We start from the raw sequence: 23,048 nt of genomic DNA, 5'->3' as shown, positions 1-23,048 counted from the left end.
ATTTCAGGTGCAAATGACTTGGCAGATGCGCACCTTCAGGTGATGGTGCTGAACTAGTTATAAGATTGACCCAAATCCATAATTATGCTACAAGACAAAATGAGCAGTAACTTCAGCAAAAATAAAGAATAAAGTAATTTGCCAGATGATGATCATAATAATGCCAATCCATTGAAAACTGCAGAACTAGCTGTGCTAATGGGATAGTGTCATAGTGCATTAGGTTGCAAGAATAAAAGGGCAATGACTAAAAAAAACTGCAATAATGAAATTGTGTCGTAAGATGCATTAAGCCACAAGACAAAAAGGCCAATAACTCAAACAAACATGGCAGAAGCAAAGTGACTTTTTGATATGTGCATTTTCAGGTTATTCTTGTTGTTCCAGGCTGAATGCCATTTTTCAGCACAATATAGGCTATACATGGCGGCCAGTATAACTGGTGGAAGAAGAACCCTGGAAAACCCAAGTAAGAACCACTGACCCACGAGAAGCTACTAGCAGGCTTTCTCATGTACCCATGTTAGCCGAACCTGAGACTCAAACCCACATAGAGGTGAGATGGCAGTGATCCAGAACAGTGAGTGCTTTAGACCACTCGACCACGCAGGGCCCCTGCATCTTCAGGTAATGATCATAATGGTGAAATTTTTTTAAAGTAATCCATAAAAAAAACTCTGGAAATAGTTTTGCTAACGAGACCCTGTCAAATGAATAAACATGAGAATTACTATGTACCCCTGCCTCAGCGGGGGGTTACAGAAGAAGAAAAAGAAATTTTGAAGTCATTTTCAACAGTTGTAAAGTACTAGCATAAATATGTTCATCCTCCAAAAGTTATATTTTTGACTATTTAATTACTTCAGATGATAAAAACATATTTTTAAACTTATTATTCAACAATACTGCTTCATCTTTCTCTTGGTAACACTTGTTCTCCATTCCTCCTTCATCTTCTCTAGGTAACCTGATTATGGTACTCTCTATATGCATGGTACCTGTCAATAAGCTTAATTTTGACCAACCATTACACAAAGGTTTACATGAATGTGTATGTGTTTTGGATTTCTAATGTTATTTTAACAACTTTTAAGTCATTTCACTATGATGTCTGCAGTGTGGCAGTTTATAATGATGACTAGCACTGGGGTATCATGCCGCAGATATGTAGCACACCGTCACATTATCCTGACACTAGGCTGACAAGTCCTAACATTAACCTCATAATTCTGAGCACCAAGCAAGGATGTTAGTACCAATTTTACAAGTCTTTGGTATGACTTGACCGGGTTCAAACCCGTGATTACCAGAGCAGAAAAAGTTTACATGAATAATTCTTAAGAAAGTAAGCTTTCAATTCATGTACCATAAATTTACTGCAAAATTAATGTTGCAACAGTAATGGCAAATGACTGACCTTTCTGGAAATATTCATTTCCTTTATTTTTCTCTTCTAAAGCTATCTCAGGGTTAAGATACTGCAATCTCTCTCGTTCCTTAATCTTCTTTTCAATCTGAAAACAAATTATTCAAAATATTAATATTATGTAAACAAGAATTTGAAGAAGAAGAAAAAAAGGGATCCAAATGGACCAGAGATTGCTGACATCCACCTAATGGCCACGAAACCTGGGTCAGTAAGATAGACTATCATAATTTCTTGCATGTTATTAATTTTTTAAGTTATGAAAACAATGGTCTGAGCTCTAGATTTTGTTTCTTAATCCATATGTGCTAAAACATTAGCATCATTTGTTCAATATTAAAAGATGCTTTACATCAAACTTGGTCTTATTCTTTTCTGCATTTTTAAACTCTGAAAGGGGCTTAAGCAATGACACCTGTCAAAATTCAAATCCTACTGAGCAGTTATTTTGAAGTTACTGTATGTTTTTATTTGTAATAACGACATCCATTTTTGATGGCAGGATGGCATTATTTACAAAAAAATTGTGCAAGGTCTACATTGCTAGAATGCTTTCTGTTAACATTAGGTCAAATTCAATTCAGTGGTTTTGTAAAAGAGGTTGTACAAATTTTGTTTAGTTTTAGTAACAGTGGCCATATCTAATGTTTGTGGGTGTGTGAGTTGGATAATTAACATAGCTTTAAAAAATTTTCAGTCATATTGCTACAATGTCTACAGTATGGCAGTTTACAGTGATGTCTAACACTGGAGTATCATGCCGCAGACACGTAATATGATATCCCACCCAGTCACATTATCCTGACACCAGACCGACCAGTCCTAACCTCTTAATGCTGAGTGCCTAGCGAGACAGCTGTTAGTACCATTTTTGTAAGTCTTTGGTATGACTCAGCTGGGGATCAAACCCAAGCCTCCCAATTCTATCGCAGACACTCTAACTACTAGGCCACCAGAGCAGTCACCACATCTAATGAACGATAAACATAATTTAAAGAAAGGTTTTCATGCTGGGATGCTTTCTGTCAAGTTTGGTCAAATTCTATTCAGTGGATCTGGACAAAAATTAGTTCTTTTCTTACTTTCTGTTTTTATTACAAGATGCCATATCTGATGGCAGGTACAAAGGTCTACATACCAAGGTGCCTTCTACCAAGTTTCATCAAATTTTATTCATTGGGTTTCAAGAAGTCATTTAAAAGGTTTTCTGGGGTTTTTTCTTTCTAATGGTGACCACATTTGCAGACCTGCCTACCATAACAAGACCTTCTCAGTAACATAATCATTTTTCAGCAAGTCAAACCAATCTTAAGTAAGGTGTTAAAAAAATATCATTTCCTGATATTTTCAAGCTGGAAAACATGCGAATTCAGAAGTATAATCAGAGACTGGTGTATGGTATAATCTGACCTTAATTACCACCAGTACAGTTTCACAAACTGCAATTCCAAACTCAAATGGCTTCTTGCATCTTGCTATCTCTCAATTTTATGTAATACTTGGATTTTTTTAATTTCAAATGTTGATGGCAATCTGAATCATCTCTTCCACAACAAGACGTACTCAAATCAACACATGATATTTAACAAATATAATTGTTGACCTTCTTGACCCCCCAAGAATTCCAAATATTCTTTTATATTTTTCTGTGCTTACAAATTTAACTTTTTAACAGACTTAACATGTATCGTTTCTCGTGTGTCATCTTCAGGAAATTCTGTAAGTAACAGCTTGATCATGGTATTTAAAGTGTCTGGGATACACCTGCTTTTCAATATTATTTCCTGATGCCTATATTATCAAAACATTTTGTTACTTTTTATTTTGATAAATCAACATGAATACAACTGTTTTATAATGCTGCCAATTCAATCATGTTATATACTAAATGGCCTTGAGCTAAAAATGTAACAAATGTTCAAAAGCTTCGAAAAGATAACAACAAACTACTCCCTTGAAAAGCCTAGACATCATTACAAGACTTTTGGTGAAAAGTCAGAGTTGATCTATACAACCATTCAGGAGAATTAGGGGCGAGATTTCCAAAATGTTAATTGTGGCAGCCATATTTCAGTAAGATTGGCACTTTTTTCATTCAGAATCAACTACCATATATACTCGCATATTTATGAAAAAATAAAGGCCTGGAAGAAGGGGGGTTGGCTTATCCGCAGGCCAGTGTCAAAACTTGAAAATTTTTAGGTCTTTTTGTTGACTAGTGTAATGGCTGTAAATCTTAGGATATGAAAAAATATTATTCTGTGTCCTAAGACATAGGCATTTTTAAAAAAAAAACAACAAAATTACATAAAGGTAAATACAGACTGCATAATTTGCGGTCCGGTTGAGTTCATCTGGGAGACCAGGCTGAGTGTGTGTATGTGTGTGATTTGGATTTTTAACGTAGCTTTAACAATTTTTCAGTCATATCACTACGATGTCTGCAGTGTGACAGGCATGTAGCATGATGTCCCACCCAGTCACATTATCCTGACACCAGGCCGACCAGTCCTAACACTAACCTCTTAATGCTGAGTGCCAAGCGAGGCAGCTGTTAGTTCCATTTTTATAAATCTTTGGTATGACTCGGCCGGGGTTTGATCCCACAACCTCCCGCTTCCGCGGGTATGGTATGACTCAGCCGGGGTGACCAGGCTGAACTATAATGTACAGTACATACACAGTGCAAAGCATGCATAGCGTCACTTAAATCCTTATTTATTCCCAAACATGAGATGCACATTTTGTTTTATTCATTGTTTTGACCAAATTGCATTCTTCCAGATAACATTTCAGCTAGTCGTTAATAGCTGTTTCATTTACGCTGAATTACACGCTCATGAGTTACTCATTTTTAATGAAATACGCGATCCTACAAATTGAGGTAATATTTTGAAAAAGGTACACATGTTTAATTGTACAAGGCACCTAACCATTATAATTTAGATGTTCACATAGTGTGGTAATAATAAAGGCTGAAAATTCTTATATAGCTCAACTAAGATCAACATCAATCAATTCTAGTTTCGTGTTTTGGCTGAACAATCATCATAACATTCAACACAATAGAAAGCTTAATGTTTCAGCATCTATGGTGATAGTAGTCAATTTTCGTTTTGCAACAGCAATACAGGCCAGTTAATCATTAAAACCCTGAAACTGGCTTGTGTTAAGAGGGAATTCTGATCGGCAACTATACCAGTATATTAATGTGGAATTGCTTTATTCCATAATATTAGCACGATTACCATAGTTTTCTAAAACAAGATGTAAGGCATACCTATGAACTTGTGAAAATCCAAGTAGGGAGACTGAATAAAAAAATATGAGATTGGGACCTAAAATCAGGAGGTTTTTCGTGGCATTTTTAAAGCATTGTTTTGACTATATATTTAACGATCTTCCTGGTCCAACATGCATGAAATTTGCAAAAAGACTCGCTGTGACAAGCCCTATTTCCCCCCAGGACATGCCTAATTTTTATATTCTGGTCAGCTATGGTCAAACTGCACCAAAGATTAGTCTAAAATAGACAAGCAAGAAAGCCAGCGTGACTAATTAGAAGTTAATCGTTATCGATGCAACTATTTTGTGAAAATGACTGACCCTCCATCCTAATTCGAAGAATCCATATTCTACTATTGTGTGTTATGCAAGCACCAGCAATTGATTAGCAAATAAAGGATTTGGAATTTTGTTGAACTTAAAGGTACCTAAACAGGCAGCCTTATGGTACCATACATGTGGCAAATATTTTTTAAATTGTATATCCAACCTTATTCCCTTATTGTCAACTCGTACAGCATTTGGTATTCTTTACTATAAAACATGTATTCTGAATTAGTTTTTTGAGGACACGTTTGTTGCGTGGTATTTATTTTCATTCCTTCTTTTAATGTAATGATGGTAATTAACATTAGTATATACGGTATAAAAATGCCAGGTGTTCACTCGTGTAAGTTTCTTTTGTGGTAATGGTGCTATAGCATATGGAGTTACAGCATTCATAGTGACCATTCTTGGGACTGAAATTAATCTTGGACGGTTTTATTGTTGTGGTTTATTTTTTTGTTCTGGTATATTTTTTTGGTATTGTTGTAGAGATAAAAAAAATCATTAATTTACGTGAATAATGTTTAAACATAACATTTTATTTAGTGAAGAAGGAAATTCTTTCTAGTAAAGTAATTATTTTGTCACAGCAATAATTCACAGGTGATACAACAGAACATGTAGGACTTTTCTTGTTTAGAAGAAGTGAAAATCAAAGACATAATGTAATAATTGGGAGTTCTATGCAAGAATCAGATGATATCGTGAAATCGGGTGGTAGGCATGGAGTGACCACAAAAATCAAGAGGTGTTTTTTTTTCCTCCCGGCGTGAAAGTTGACAGGTATGGTGTACTACAACTCCGCTTTTATGGCATTAGTGTAATTTTTGAAGCATTTTTTCTGAAACTTCATTACTGTATTTTGGAGATCTCATTAAAGTTTTGTGTAATGGTGCCTATGATTAGACTCCAACGGAAGTACTTAATTCAGCACAAATCAAACCTACAATGTACATGCGTTGGCATCATTATGTAAATAGGTTAAGTAGCCTAATCGTGAGCGCTGAATCGAAATGTATTGTTGTTCATTGTGTTGTCATACTGGTATTACATTGTAATGAGTTAGATATTTACAATTTCAAAGCAAAGTAAAAACGTAATTACCAGTGCACTAATATAAAATGTCCAATGCAATAATGCATAAACAAGCAATAGTCGAGTCAAAAAGGAGAGGTAGTGTTACAGCAACTCATGACTGCTAAATTCTTGTCATCATTCGATCAAATTAGACACAAATCTAAATTAGGCAGAAACAATAAGAAAACAGAAAATGAAATAAATTACTTTTCAAACAAGTTTATACCATTTCTTTTTAATAATCATGCAAGTCAACCTCAAGATAAGTATACATGCAATTTTTTTCAAGACAAGTTTTAATAAATAAATGCATTTAGAACTTACCTCATGCATCTTGAGTTGTTTCGGAGTTGTGGGTTGGCTTATACGCGGGTCATGCATTTTTTTTTGTGTTTATAACAGTTCAGTTTGGGGGTCGGCTTACACACAAATGGGCTTATACACGAGTAAATAAGGTATATAGCATAATTAGTTTTTTTTGGGGTGAAAACGCATTGTTGATGTGACTTTCCATTTAAGAGGAATAGCATTTTAATAAGATTTTTAAGATGGCTGCTATGGTGAGCATACTGTATTTCAGACTGGCACCATTTTCAATTCGTATGAACATCCTGAGAAATATTCTGGTGAAAAAATAATGCTCATATTTTAGTTGCCTCAGTCATGTTGTCCTCATGCTAGGAATGAGTTTATTCAAAGGGAGCAACCACATTTGTCTTCTGCTGTACCTGACAAATGTTAGACTGATACCATTTTAATTTAGGACTATCAAGACATCATTTGAAGTCTCTTATGAAGACCCCATGTTGATAAGAACATTATTCATTGGTAGTAGCAATAAGAAGATTTACAGTCTGACCACTGTGCATAAAGGGGGCAGCAGAATTTTAATTTAAGACCTGCTTATCATTATAAGTCGCCTTCTGGTGAAAACCCCATTCCAATTTTTGTTTCTGTTCATTAGGAGAATAAGTAAGATTTTAAATATGACTGCAGTGATGGCCATATTGGGTACCAGGTCACTGTTTTTATTTAGGACCATGGAGACATCACAAGTTTTTCACTGAAAACCCCTTACTGATATTACCATCCATTCGGAAGCAGCAGCAATAACAGGATTTTCAAAATGGCTGCTGTAGTGGCTGTACTGTCCAAGCAAAATGGCTGCTGTAGTGGCTGTATTGGACATCCGAGCAAAGCCATTTTCATTTATGAACAACTAGACATCATAATAAGTCTTCTGATGATACCTCATCAAGGTAAAGCGACAAGAATTTCAAGATGGCTACCATGTGGCCATAGCGGATGTCATATCAGCACCATATTCAGACATCATAAAAAGTCTTTCTGTGAAAACCTCATGTTGATATGACCATCCATTCAGGATTACTGATAACACGATTTTCACTATGGCTGATTTGGCAGCCATATTGGATGCCAGAGCTGAACCAGAGCCATTATTAGCCCACCTGACATTATGGTCAAGCAAATTTTATCGAAACTAGAAAAACTAAAAACCATAAAACTGATTATCAGTATACAGTAAATAACTGTAAATATTTATGTTTAGAATTTGTTTCATAATGTTTACTTTCAACTTTCTGTTGCAATCTGCAAGCTTCCTTGTAACATACAAACCTCCAGTACAAGCTTTGAAATTTCTGGTGTTCTGTGCTCTGAGAGAGATTTATTTAAGTATCTAAGAGCATTATCATCATCGTCTTTCTTCATGTAGGCTTTTCCAATTCGTGCAAATGCCCTATAACAGAAGGAATGAGACATTTAGTAGCATTCTCTTCAGATGTCTGTTGCATATTAAAAAATTAATGCTATTACAGAAATTCTTTACGCTATTATTACATGTGCTTAACAAATTGATGTATAAAGCTGACAAAGAGGGAAAACCTTGCATAGGTCAATTGAAGTTCACTCAAAGTTTGGTGCTTTAGCAATATCTGCATAATTTTTGGCATCTAAAAATGAACACAACAATTCGTTTATCATTTACACGAAGAGCAACAATTTATAATCTCAATACATCACTCCCTTGATAACTCGCGCCCTGATAACTCGTGAAGCTGCTTATAACAAGGTCCGGAGTGGGTTCCATTTTTTAAAACCAGAAAATACCCTCCCCCCAATTGATTCCAATTCATTGAACTTTAAGAAAATCCCAATCAAAATTGCTAACTGAAACGTTGATATATCACTTGCTTTATGGTCAAAAACGGTAGATAGGACCTGGAAATTTTACTCAACATTTTGAAATTATCAGCTTTTAATAAGAAGAAATTAAAGATATTCAAGGAAATTTTGATCAATCAAAATGTCACTTATGCCTACTGTAGGCAATACAATAATATTTAAATGCCAATTTAATAATTTTTATTCAGTGAAATTTGTGTTTTAATTTAACCTTAAGTGTAAACATCATAAATGAAATGTGTATTTAAATGTAAAATGTGTCAGCTATGTCCACAGGCATTTCTCTGAGAACCCAATTAAGTCCTGACCGTGTTTTGATAACTGCCTTGCAGAAGTATTTGTTGTATTGTTGCACTGAATTAAAAGCTGGCCTCCTTTGTAGTATCACGTTAATTATGTCTTTTGAATCAAATAAAGGAGGTGGTAAAAGAAAAGTTAAAAGGCATGCAAATCCATCCAGCTTGAAATCTAGTAGCCCCAGCTGTAAGTTGTGTGAACTCACTTCGGTTGATCAATTGAACGCTTTTATAAATGTTACTGTGTATGTAACATAAACTACCTTAAATTAACCGACTCATTCATAACTGTGATCAAAGATAGCAAGGCAGCCAAATGAAATTAATACTTCGTAAAAAAAACAGCTTGATTTCACAGATATAGACCATTGTGGGCAAGCGAGTTTCAGATAATTCCTGAACTGGCATTTAGAGATATCCTTAAGGATAATAAGAAGTTTCATTTTTACTTCCAATGAAATCATGACATCAATAGTATTATACTAACTGAACAATACAAAATTTGAGTTTTGACATAGACATTTGTCTCACAAAATAAATATCACTAGCTTTTGAAGAAGAAAAAAGAGTCTTGTTTGGTGGTGTATCAACGGTTACTCTAGTTCCCTGTTAGTCCAAGTCCTGACTTGGCAGTATACACAGCGGGAACCAGACTAATAAAAAAACCCACAAAGCAGTGATGTAATACACAGATGTTTTTGCGTACATGTGATGATTGTTGAAACCAGTTGTTGTAGGGTTTAACGCCATTTTTCAGCACGCGATAGGCTATACATGGCGGCCAGTATTAATGGTGGAGGAAGAAACCGGGAAATCCCCGGAAAGAACCACCGACCCTCGAGAAGCTACTGGCAAGCTTTCTCACATATCCACATTGGCCGAATCCGAGACTCGAACCCACGCAGACAGAGGTGAGATGGCAGTGATCCGTAACGGTGAGCGCTTTAGACCACTCGGCCACTCGGGGCCCCATTGAAACCAGTTGGAAAGATCTTTCACATGTTGGACATTTTGAAAATAAATGTTATTTTTACAGAATAATGAATAACTTCAATAGAAAAAGCGCGTTATTAACAATTATTATTGACGTGATTGTAAAACAAGGATTCAGTCATTAAACAGCCCAGCTCCCTACCCTCCTGACAGTTTTCTCGAAGTATAGCCAAAGCGAATTTTTTAAATATTTGGAGGTCTCTCAGTAACTCGTGCCCTGGTGTATAGTGCAGTCTATGTTTGTGGACCCCGGTGTGCGCAAGTTATCAAGGAAGAGGTGTACTAGATACATTTTCAATACATTTATGGTAGCCATACTGAATGTCTGCTGGGGACCATTTTCATTTAGGACCAACCAGACATAATAAGAAGCCCTGTTGATTTGACCATTTCAAACTGTCTGTCTTATGTAAAGCCAGATTGGCATCATTTTCATTCAGGACCTCCCACATATCAGAATAAGTAATTTGCTGATTCCCACTCTGTAAATATGAGTTAAGCGAAAGGAGTACTCAATGAATGAAAAGCTTTGTATCATTTATAGGGTTCATAATGGTGAAGCACTCAATACTGCCAAGTCAACAATCAGAAGTTGGCTCAAGGATGTGCAGAAATTTTGGGATTACTGTCATGATGTTAATTCTGATTATGGGTTCAAATGAAAATGGGCACAGACTGCAAATGATACAAAATAAGATTATGCCATGTACACCTGGTTCACACAGCAACATGAACAAGGTGTCCTTATCTCTGGAACAATTCTCATGGCCAAGGCATAGAGAATGGTACTAAATATGAATAATGACTATATCTTGGCAAGTCATGGATGGCTTTGAAGAATCCAGTGCTAACTTGGAATAAAACAAAATTTGCTGTTGGGAGAGATATGCTTGGTGAATCAGATCATGAAATGTTAAGTGATATTTGTCAAGTGTGTCACAAACTGCAAACATTATTGAGTTCTCATTTGCATTTTTTATTCCTAGACCAGGGTTCATACTGAATTCTGAATGATGAATTCAAAGACTTCCCAAGCTTTCAAAGACCACAAACATAGATTTCCGAGACTTTTTTCACTCATATTTTGTATACAGGTTATGTTATATGAGAAAACAACGTATGCAAAATACTACAATATTGTTTAATGAAGAAATGAAACTGTATGGATCTTCAAAAGAAACCAGAAAAACTCGACTACATCCAAATCTAACAACCTTGGACAATTATTTTTTTGTGATAATGGAAAGAAATTAAAATGTTTGGGTTTATTTTAATTTTCAAAGACTTTTAAAGACCTCAGGGTAATCAGCTTGATTTTCCCAAACTTTCAAGGCCTTGAAAATGCTATCTCATTGATCCCAAACTGTCAACGACCTTCAAAGACTGTATGAACCCTGGAGACCCATTAAATTCATGTTTGGTATTGATTAAACTTTGTGAATTTAATGTTAACATTCTACCATAGCTAAATCAATCAATCAATATATCTAGTAACAGAAGAATGAAAATATAAAACAAGTTTTGACTTTGTTTCTCAAAATGAATAATCTTTTTTGAAAAGAGAAATTTATTTTAATTTTGAACGATCAACAAGACTGTATCTAATTCAAACAAAAGGCAGGGATGAACCACACAATGAGTTTAGTGGTACACACTGAGTATACAGAAAACAAAGTTGATGTTTATAATGATCTCTTGAATATAGTTTACCCTGAAAAAAGGTAATTTATGAAGAAAAGCACATTAAAACATCATATAGATATTTATTCACACTTCAACATGATTATAAACAATATAACATGCTATCTCCCCAATACATTTGCCTCCTCCGTAAATTTTTGTCCATTTATTAGTTATCTACGTCCGTCAGTAACTTGTGCCATCACTTATAGTGCAGTGCAGTCAATGTTTCTGAACCCTGCTGTGCATGACTTATGGAGGTAGTGGTCTTTTATTTTATTTTTAAACTGAAAACTTTATTACAAAAATGGGCATCCCAGATTTGATTAATTTGATCCTATTGTAAAACTTGATTGACTCATAATGGTTTAAAAATTAACATTTCAACTTTAGTTAAAATAGAAAGGTCTAAATTATGTTGTTTACACCGTCAGTAGAGACATGCTTGTGCCTGATTTTTCATTTGCATATTCTTCATCAAATCTAGGGGGCCCCAAGTGGCCTAAAGCGCTCTCCATTACGGATCACTGCCATCTTACCTCTGTCTGTGTGAGTTCGAGTCTAGGATTCGGCCAATGTGGGTATGTGAGAAAGCTTGCCAGTAGCTTCTCGTGGGTCGGTGGTTCTTCCCAGGGTTTTACTCTACCATTAATACTGGCCGCCATGCATAGCCTATCATGTGCTGAAAAATGGCATTAAACCCCACAACAACAACATCAAATCTAGTGCCGTCACCCTATGCTATTTCTGCATACACTGGAAGGTATACTTACTTTGCAATATTAGTAAAATCAGCTCTATGTTCCCGGCCTAACTCAATGGCCCGATCACACTCTGCTATACATTTATCATACTCTTCTTGCTCAAAATAAACAGCTGAAAACAGAAATGTTGAGATCAATGATTCTGGCATTCAAAGATTTTTTTTCCGTCAATCCGATTTTATCACCTTGCAGTTTTCTTTTGAAGGAATGATTGAAAACAATGCTAATGTAAGGTTTAAGAAATTTAAATGAACAGAACATAAACATGACACTCACTCCTGGAATGTAAAATGTACATTCCTTTCATGCACTATTACCATCATTTTACTTATTATAAACAATTCATGTAGATTTGTGAATTTGGCATAATTCCACAATTGCATAATAAAATTTACTGCAATTTTCGGAACTTTGATTATCTTAGCATTAACATGGAGAAGAAAAAAAACAACAACAAAAAAGTGTTTTAAAATAAAGGTTTAATGAAACAATAATGCAGCAAACATTCCAGGGATTCTGTGGTTATAATATTCTTAATGCAAACTATGGGAGATAAGGACACAATATACAATACCTGCTTTATTATTTAGAAAAGTCATGTTGGTTGGGTCCAATTTACAAGCTTCTTCATAGTGCTGTAAAGCTTCATCAAACTTCTTTGCCTTGTAGGCATCATTTCCTTTTTCCTTTTCTACTACAGCCTGCAAGCAAAAATCTATATGTAGAATTCTTTAAGAAAGAAATTAATGTTCCCATATTTCATACAATTATTTGGTCACAGATTCCACTAAACCAACAGCGGTAAACCCAATTTAAAAGATGGTCAACAACAGAGTGTGTATCAGCAATAATAATGTTCAAACGTTCTTTCTTTAAACCCTAAATATGTGAAAGGCAATGCATTACAGCATGAACACATAAACATACACACACTCGCACAGGAACACCTCATCTACCCATGATCACTGAGATATTTAAGGCAACAATTCTGCTGTCCTAATGACAAAGAGTTTTATTGAGACTGCAGTCTTTTGCCACCTGCAATTCATTTTTCGTCATGCTTGTCCATAGCATGATGCATCTGAGATGGTGTCGCCAGTTTTTTTCTTCTATCTACAATGCTTTGAAGGATGGTACTGAACATTCCTGATGATTGTTTGACATGACAAATCCAATGAAACTTTCTACTCTACCAGACCGTTAGGACCTCATGGTCAACAATGGCAAACTGGATGATGCTGATCACTTCATTTGTTTTGTGGTCATGTAGTGTATGCACAAGATCAATGCTGCTTTAGCAATGGACTTCAAGGGATATTCCACTCCTTTAAGTGTTTCTGTTTCAAGTCCATATTTCACTTACATATTGAAGAACAAACAGTACCTGTGCTCTCAGCAGTCTCTCTTCCTGGTAGTGATGCTTTTGTCTTTTAACATATTTGAGATTAGCAAGGTTAGCTACAGCCAGGATGATTCTGAACTGAACCCTCTACTGTTGAACTCCCATTATCTGTAATGGCAGATCTGAGGCATGTAGAGTGTACAACCTCCACTTTCTCATCTCTGATGGAGATGTAAATTCTCTAAAATGAATGACCTATTTGCTCATGACTTTCATAGCACTTTCACCATCCCAAACTTTGAGGAAGCTCTGTCCAAGTTCATTTTCAGCTCTTTTCAGTTTCTGTACCTGCGAGTCCACTGATGTCATTTGCAGAATGGAGGTTTGCAATATGTGATGTCTTCATGGTATTCTAGGGCCTGTCACGATGTTCTCTAGTTATAAGTAAAATTAAACTGGGGAGAGCAGCCTTGGTGCATCCCCAGTGTTGTTGAGAATCACTCCTCAACTCTAACAATGTACTAATTATGAGGACTGCACTTTCTAAGTCCTGTCTAGTTCTAGTTATGAGTTGGTTTCCCTATGTTCAATTCCCTCATGATAAACTACAATGTTGCAGTCCAAAGCTCTCTTGAAGTCTATCCACATGCGGAACAGTTCAAGTTTGTGATGTGCATCTTTCCCCTGAATCAAGCATATCAACATCCAAAAATCCAGGTTTTTTTAAAAAAGATTAATTTTTATCCCTCCCTGGATAAGTTGAATACTACTGAAAATACTCAATTTTGCCCAAGTACAGAAAATCAAAATCATTCTTACCATGAATGTGTTATCCAAAAAAAGAGATGTCTTTCCTATTGCACAGGTATTAAAATGAACATATATATTATAACAATTAGTATATATAATGTACTAAGCTCTTCAAGTACTAGGCTAAACCAACTCAATTAGATGCAGTGAAATGCACAAAAAAATTTTGGGAATTTTTGTTTTAAAAAAAATCAATTTTCAAAATTTAAACTTTATTTATAGTGTAAAAGGCATTTCAAGTACTGGGCTAAACCAGTTCAATTTGATGCACAAAACCAATTTCAGGAAACTTTTTAGGTGAGGTGGGGTGGGTATTAGAGTTAGCAATAAAAAACGGATGGTTAGAAACACACACTGGAATGGGAGGACTTAATTTATTCACTCAAAACTCTAATGTTCATAGATCTGCAAACTGATAAAATGACAAAAGGCATTGTTTATTTGCTAAACAATCACAAATGCTTATACAATATTACACATTCAACAGAATGTTGGCTTCTTAAAGTCATCAGATCAGAGAACAGAGTTTTCAACAGGAGTAATACAAACAATATGATAGCTCGACTCCTGGGGTCTCTCTAATTTAAAACTCTGTCCCTCTTGTATTGAAAATGGAGTGCCCATTGGGTGTAGGGAAAAAAAGCATGTCACATTATCCTGACACCAGGCTGACCAATCCTAACACTAACCTCTTAATGCTGAGCGCCAAGCGAGGCAGATGTTAGTACCATTTTTGTAAGTCTTTGGTATGACTTGGCCAGGGATCGAATCCATGACCTCCTGCACCCATGGTGGATGCTCTTACCACAATGCTACTGGAGCGGTCGATTCTATGGGTGTAAGACAAAAATAGCATTCTTAAATACTGTGTACAGTGCAACCCTGCTATAACATGCCACACTATAACATGAATTTGGATATAACGCAGTTGTGATGTGGCTCCTGAAATTTCATATATTCATACACACGATAAAATATTTTTTTGTTCAAAGTACATTAAATAGTGTAACAAAAATTCATTATCATTATGGGGAAGAGATCGCGAATGAATTCGAATTTAATAAGATCGTGGCATGGTTCCTGAAATTTTAAATACATGTGTATTTTTCTCGTTACGGGAAAAATATTTTTTTAAGTACGAGAAATAGTGTGTAAAATGTTTATTACACCTTATACGGGAATAGTTCGCGTATGAATTTTAATACAATATGATCGTGGCGTAGCTTCTGAAATTTAACAATATCACCAGGTTCTTGAAGAGTCTGCCAAAATAAACATTATCGGAAATGTTACTTATTACTGATCCATGAGTAAAGCCAGTAAGTTGCCTTTGTGATTGTCTTCAATTAATTCTGTATACAGTTGTTGCTCAAACAATAGCAAACGTGTTTCTTCTTAACTGCATACACAACCAAGCAGCAAACAATGCGGTGGTTGATAAAAGATTCTCTCAGTTTAATAAATATCCCCAAAAAAATAAAAGCCACCAACATGTTTGCTGGGCTTGGCGGTGTTATCAGACACAATCAGTTGACCCCAGTAAATAATGTTCACTTTATTAGCTGGAAATTAAAAGGGTATGAAATTGTACATGCGTTCAGCTTTAAAATAATGTATTAAAGTGACTTATGACCACTGCAGGCCTACTGCGCTTAGTTCTTGGGTTTTACATGTGTATGGTGTTTGTTTATGAACTCAATATTAATTTCCTATTTTTTTATAAAAATATTTTACCGTTATGGAAAAGCAAGTAAGTTCACAAATGCAAGTCGTTCTCTGTATTTTGCGCAATGATTAGTATTGTAGTTTTCACACGTTTCTTTCAATATTCCCAAAATCTAAAGTAAAAGTTATATGCACGCTGAAAGCATATGTAGATTGTTAATTATTCTTGCTGTAGTCGTTCAAATGAATAGGTGTACAAGCGTCAATTATTGGACTTTTGCAATGGATAAAAGTACATGGAAACGCATATGAGAAAATTTTAGCAGTATGAAATTTGTGCAGACACCATTCATAGACCCTGGAACCTAATGAACCGTACCTGTGCTTCATCTTTCTTAACCTATTTTTGCTGTTAATTTTTCCCATTGAATTCAGACACATAATGATCTGTGACAAAATTATTGAATAGTTTAAATATGTATGCAATTTTTGCAATGAAATTACATGTATTATGGATTAACTGCAAGCCCCGATGGTACGATATCAGACAGCAAGTAAATGGTGTTCATACTCTGTTCATGCTTATATTAGATGCTGAATTCAGATACAATTATCTGGGGCAAAAGTATTGAATATTGTAAATCTGTGTGCAATTTTTCAATGAAATTACATGCATTATGGATGCATGCCACGATGGCACGATAGTAAACCATGTTGATGCCCTATTCATCATTTACATTAGACATGAATACAGGAATGTGTGCCAATGAGTTGTTCTCTGAAAGAAAAGTAAAACACTAAAACTCTGCATTAATGCGACCCAGATATTAATGCGAACCAATTATTTTAACCCCAATTATCACATTATAGCAGGGTTCCACTGTACCACATAAAATGATATATGTTTACAACTCAAATCTACCACTTTTGCAAATTAGAAGATGAAGGAAAACTGAACTAAAAAATCTGTATTATTCCTCATTCTATCTACGCAGTATAAAAATCATCAAGAACCAGACTACTGTGGACCAAACTGTTCCAGATGTTGTGACTGGTGCAATGTGTGACTGACTGATGAGAATAAGCATAACTTGTTTTAATCTGGCTAATTTAGGTCAAAAATGCGTAATGATTTTTTTAAGGTTCCAAAAGTAATAAAGGATCCAAAGTTGTCCATGACAAGTTTTTAATTAAAACTCTGCTGGCCTTTGGCTAAAGTGAGATAAAAAAAATGACTGACCAGAAAACAGTTTTGTTTATTTATCATATATGCCAACTTCCAACGAGAGTCATAAGCGTAATTATTGCTATTACAAGTGACAAAAATGCGTAATTTGGGCATAAAAAGTGTAAGGAATATATTACAAACAAGAATTACAATTTACAGCATGATGAAGATACATTGTTACAACTGAACTGGTTCTGTACCTGGTCAAAATTCTACTCTCAATGGGCAAAATCCATATGGATTAGAATTAGAATACAAACACAAAAATATACTGAAAAATTATTTATATCCATTACTCACTTTACCTAGTCTACATGTGTAACTTTCGCTGAATGAGGGCAATCTGGAATTCTGTAATGATCAGTGATGTAATACATTATCCTCATATTGTTCATTTAAAGTTTTTAAAACTGTGTTGATTTTTTTTTTCTTGATCTGACCAGTTTGAAAAGATTCATCTGTTCTAACATTTTCCATCAGATAAGATCCACAACTCATACTGTAAAGCATTTCACTTGAAATCTGGCAATAATTTCTTTCAAAGTACAGACTGGTTCAATAACTAGTTAGCTTATCAATGAAATGAATATGTGAGGCATTAAGAAACCTGTCTGCTTCCTAAGAAATAGGTCATATACAGCTGCTGTACATAGCTAATAAGGAAAGTACTCCAGCTATTCTTAAGGAGCAGTTGCCATTCTAAGAATGTTCTCAGATTGGTTTGAGTGGAATTAAAAAGATGATAACAAAAATGACAAAAACATTTTATTGCTTTTTTTTTTATTACTGTGCAAATATACAGCCTGCTGCCTAGTGGTAGACATGATTTGGTGAATAAACCAAAATGATTACGCCTAAGTGTTCATGTTTGTATTTAAAGCATACCAATTCCAACATTATATGACAAATTATACAGTCGACTCCGGTTAACTGCACAGCCTTGGGCCCATCACGAGACTGTGCAGTTAAACGGAGTGTGCAGTTAACCGAAGTACGGTACAGTACAGCTTTAAATCAGCACGGCACAAATATAGGTGAAGAATAACTTATAAAGATGATTAAAATCCACTCTTTCAACGTTTACTTAAATGAAACAAGAGTCTACAATGAACAGCACTAACGTCATATTGTTGAATCAAACACAACGAAATTTATGATTTCCGAAAGAAATCTGCAATTGATGTCTGCACACAAGTTTTACTAATAAGTTGGTGAATTGCCGAATCTATTTTGTAAAACGGTTCAAAAAGCTCACATTCTCTCTGTTCCATGAATCTGCGTAAATTCTGGAGTGACTGTATAGCGACTTTAGATGAAACCTGGTCATCTACTGCATGGTCGTCATCACTTCTTTCGTCATTTTTGTCTTGTTTTGTCTCTGTAAGAGTTGCAATGATGGTTGAGTCGTCTATTTCACCTTCCGTCTGAAGACCATCATCTATTGCAACATATTGTTCGAATTCTTCTACATTCATGTCGTGTGGCGTTTCGAATGGGGTTTCGCCGATATTGGTGGGGTCATCAAGGGACTCGCCATCAGAAGGCACCGAAAAACTGGCCCGCCTATAGCACTTTGCTATGGTTGACTGTGTTACATTGCTCGAGGCATTTCTAATCATATGAAGTGCATCTAAAACTGTCAGCTTCCTTGTCTGGTTGGACGCTTTTTCTTTGGGAGCTGATCCATCAATGTCTGACAGCAGTTTTCGAATAACAAGCGATCTATAGAACTTCTTGAAATTCGCTATAATTCCTTGATCCATTGGTTGAATCAGTGAAGTTGTGTTTGGAGGAAGGAAAACAATCTTAACATCTGACAGTCTGATGCCATCGCCATGAGCTGCACAATTGTCGTACAGCATAATGATGCTTCTCTTTTGCAAACGCATTTGATTGTCAACGCGCTTCAACCATCTCTTCCAAATTTCTGTTGTCATCCAGGCGTTTTTGTTTGCCTCGTACTGTACTGGCAGCTTTTTCAAATTCTTAAAACATCACGGGGATTTGCTTTTGCCAATCACCAAGGCATCCAATTTTTTGCCACCATCCATATTGCATGCAAGCAAAATTGTTAAACGATCTTTGGCAATCTTACATCCCGGTGCTTCTGCTCCTTTGAAAGACAAAGTCACATCAGGTAACGCCCGCCAGTACAACCCAGTTTCATCGGCATTGAAGATGTCTTTTGGTTGGTAATCTTTAAGGATTTCGGGCAGAACATCAATTACCCATCGTTCAGCTCCAAAGTCGTCTGCATCCTGTTTTTCGCCGTGTTGTTGTTTAAATTGAATTCTGTTGCGCATTTTCTATCTTTCCAGCCATCCATTTGTTGGTTTGAAATCATGCAAACCCAAACCATTTGCCAATTGATTAGTTTTTTAAGCAACAGGGGTCCACTTATCGGAATCTGTCGACTGCGAGCTTGAGCGAACCATTGTAACAGCGCTTCTTCAACTTCTTCAGACTTGCCACCTCGTTTGCGTTTCTGAGAAGGATTGCTGTTATTTTGCCAGTCTTCAATGATGTTCTCCTTGTTCTTGAGGATTTGCAAAATCACACTGTGATGTTCTCAATGCATTTTATGACCTCAAACCTTTGAGCTAATGTCAGGGATTTACCCTTGCAACTAGTCATTTTAGACTGTAAAATAAATGCTCATAAATTCAAGGTTGAACTTCCGATGATTACCCCCTGGTTAAAATCACGGTTTAGAGTAAGGTTTCCCATGCTGTAATGATTGTTCCCACGCTATTGCTCCCTGGTGGCCGGGAATATACATGTATCTACCACCTATGGCGTCCTTTACATGTCAATCAGTTACAAAGTTGCATTTACCAGCTTAATTGTCGGCTTATTTGAAGCACTACAGCAGTGGACTGGCAATAATTGATCCTGACTATACATTGTGCAGTTAACCGGAGTAAAATTGTAATGAATAATGTACCAAGGGCAGAAAATTTATCGTGCTATTATCCGGAGTGTGCATTTAAGCGAAGTGCAGTTATCCAAAGATTGTTCCCATTGAAAAGCATTGAGAAAAAATGGGACCGGCGTGACTATGTGCAGTTATCCAGAGTGTGCAGTTAAGTGGAGTCGACTGCAGTTTAAAAAAGGGGCACTTTTTGCCACATGAAATTGGAATCAAGGCTTGCAATTTTTTTTTTTGTTCAAGTCTCCTGAAAAAAATTGAGCACTGAAATGATTCAAAACTGGGGAGCCATTTAACTCCTGATGCCATAATCTCAGGAGACAAAAATGAAAATCTCATGAGTCAAAACTGATAACTCAACAGTCAATAATTTTTGACAGTCATGACCTCGTAGCAAGGATTGTTTCTTATTTATGGAGCAAGCTGAATAAATGAGAATAAGTGAGACAGATATGGCCATAACTTAATTCTGCATAAGCATTTCTCTGTCTAATTATGTATAACTGCAGGGATTTACAAATCCTCTTGACCGACTTCTGGGACAAGCTCAAAGTCAGCTTGTGCAAGCTCAACTTTCAAAGCTACTTGTGAAGAAGCAAGTCCAAAAGATTAAGAGAGACAGAGAGAAAATGGGAAAGAAGTTGTGTTTTGCTGATAATGCAATGTGTTCTTCAAGTTTTATACAGTCCAACTGCACCACAGTACATATATCAGCACCTTTATTTAGTGTTTTCTATTACACAGAAGTCCAGTTTCTTTCATCTATTGTGACATTTCCATCTTAAGGTCAATATCAAGGCCAGTCTCACATTTTCTAGCACAACTGTGATAATGTGAATATTAATTATTTAAAGGAATTTTTGAAAAATAAGGAACAACTATTTATATTTTAACTTCTAGCTGCATTTAAATTGTAATATTTGTAATTATCTGCGATTCACCAACTTTCAGGCCCTAACCTAGCATCTGCAGTGCACGAGTGTCAACTGTCAAAAAAAATGTCTTGTCAAAGGATGTTTATATCCGTACCACTGATTTTAAGGCAAGTAGTTGTTAACTGTTAATAATATAACTCATAAGTTTTCTATGACGTGTGCAGTGGGAAATAAATGACATGCACACTTAACGATTAAACACCAAGAGGACTTTGTTCAAGGCATGATCCCTGTACCACATATGTAGCACCTACAAGCAGTTCTTACATGTTGCTTACATGATAATTACAGCAACAACTTGCCATGCAACAGTAAATTAATGGCAAAACAAACGAAACAATGACAGTGCAGTGAAATGTGATGAAATGAAACATATTCATGAAAATTTTACACTTGTTGGCTGATTTCAAAGATTTAACAAGTACCAGGACAAAAACCGTGGTTACCATTCAGATTATCTTGGATTTAACCACTGACAGAAGGTAAGTTCTGAATAGGACATTTCCAAACATATGTAAAATATTCATAACAACTGGATTGGGGCCAAAGGTTGATGAGTGTTGTAAAGTGCACTTTTCTTTATCGATCACTTCCATCTCACCTCTGTCTGCGTTGGTTTGAATCTCTTGCTCAACCTATGTGGGTATGTTAGAATGCTCGCCAGTAGCTTCCAATGGGTTGGACAGTAAAACATAGCACTTAAACAAAAACAGCAAGTGCTATGTCTTATAATGTAGGACTACGGTTGGACCCTTCCACTGGCCGATACTCTTAATTTATTCTCTAACGAGCCCCTGTGAATCACAGGGGATTAGAGTCACTTCGGAGATTAGAATCTTAGTGTTCCTTTCAGTTTAACTACCAGTATAAGTATGACTGACAGTTAAACTGTAAGCAACTATATACGAGCCCCTCTACTGTGAATGGACTTGGGTCAAACTGGTTTTGAAACGAAACGACTAAGCCTTGCAACCTTAGCCAAGATACTAGTTTTATGCATATTACTGTCAGCGCACACATAAATCCAGAATCTTCAGTTCTTTAAATACCATGGGCATAGTGATTTCGCATTTCTTAAAACATAGGTCTATTGGCGCTATGGAACTTGAAAGTGTGAACTTACCGGTTGCCTATGGCTACTTACTGTAGTCCTGTTCTCGGAAATATTTTATAGACACAACAACTTTCAATCTCTTCAATGTCGTGCTTCATATATACTAAGCTACTGTATCATAATCAACTGCAACCAATAAAGAAACCGAAAAGAGAGACAAGGGTGTTGTGCGACTAATGATAATGGAAGGCTGCTGGCGCCGGTAAACATATACTTGGCAACTCTGGCTAGGAAACCTCATTCCGATAGACCTAAACGAGATGCAACTTGAAAATAAATGAACTTTTAATACGAGTCAATTCAGACCGATGCGCAAGATGTATTACCAAGAAAATAAGTCGTACATACCTTCTTTGCATCCGCCATGTTTCGAAGAATATTCGAGCACATGAAACTGACCAAAGGAAGTAACCTCCCTTATTTTTATTACCCTCGGTAAGCGTCACTGCAATCTGGCGTCTGTATCTAACGGGAAACAATTAGTTCCAAACATGTGACCCATTATTTTTTTATTTTCTTGGCTTGCTTGATCAGTCTAATATAACTCTTGATTGTAGTTTTAACTAAAAAGAATTTTTCCTAAAAAAGGTCTGTAAATATGTATTTTTTGCAAAGCGTACAATTACCCAAGCAGTTTCTTTATCGAATCTTTAGTTTCGGAGGTAAGTAAAGCTTGAATGTAGTTCGCAATCCCACGATGCCTGAAAGACGTTACGGGAATCTTCTGGAACATCTAGGAAAAGAGTGGTATTCACTATTTTGTCGAAAATAATGGAAACCAGACTATAAATTTACTGTGGTACATATCTTTGGAGAACCATGATAGTTTAATATTGAAGAGTACAATTTTAGGGACAAGATTATTTTGAGAGCTTATCCTATTAGTAACTGAAAAAATAGTGTTCTGTTGATGAAATATCTGTCCGATCACAGTATTCGTAACTTCGAGGTCGTTATACCGATGCATATGAC

The 23,048-nt window shown here is 35.9% G+C and overlaps 1 protein-coding gene across 1 annotated transcript in view; it reads right to left on the bottom strand.

The window, feature by feature from the left end:
- The window catches only part of LOC149804912 (stress-induced-phosphoprotein 1-like), a 46,879-nt gene extending 24,322 nt beyond the window's left edge, over positions 1–22,557 (bottom strand). Inside the window, exons 1-5 of the mRNA XM_089945839.1 lie at positions 22,425–22,557; positions 12,628–12,754; positions 12,063–12,165; positions 7,754–7,874; positions 1,418–1,514 (exon numbers count right to left, since the gene is read on the bottom strand). Of these exons, the coding sequence (XP_089801965.1) occupies positions 1,418–1,514; positions 7,754–7,874; positions 12,063–12,165; positions 12,628–12,754; positions 22,425–22,466 (490 nt within the window). The 5' untranslated portion in view covers positions 22,467–22,557. The remainder of the gene's footprint in view (positions 1–1,417; positions 1,515–7,753; positions 7,875–12,062; positions 12,166–12,627; positions 12,755–22,424) is intronic.
- Between the last annotated feature and the right edge of the window lie 491 nt (positions 22,558–23,048).

This window comes from Sinohyriopsis cumingii, chromosome 2 (assembly GCF_028554795.1).
Source record: "Sinohyriopsis cumingii isolate HCF-2022 chromosome 2, ASM2855479v2, whole genome shotgun sequence".
NCBI lineage: Eukaryota > Metazoa > Mollusca > Bivalvia > Unionida > Unionidae > Sinohyriopsis > Sinohyriopsis cumingii.
The sequence above is the reverse complement of the archived record's forward strand: the minus strand, read 5'-3'. Positions and strand labels throughout refer to the sequence as shown.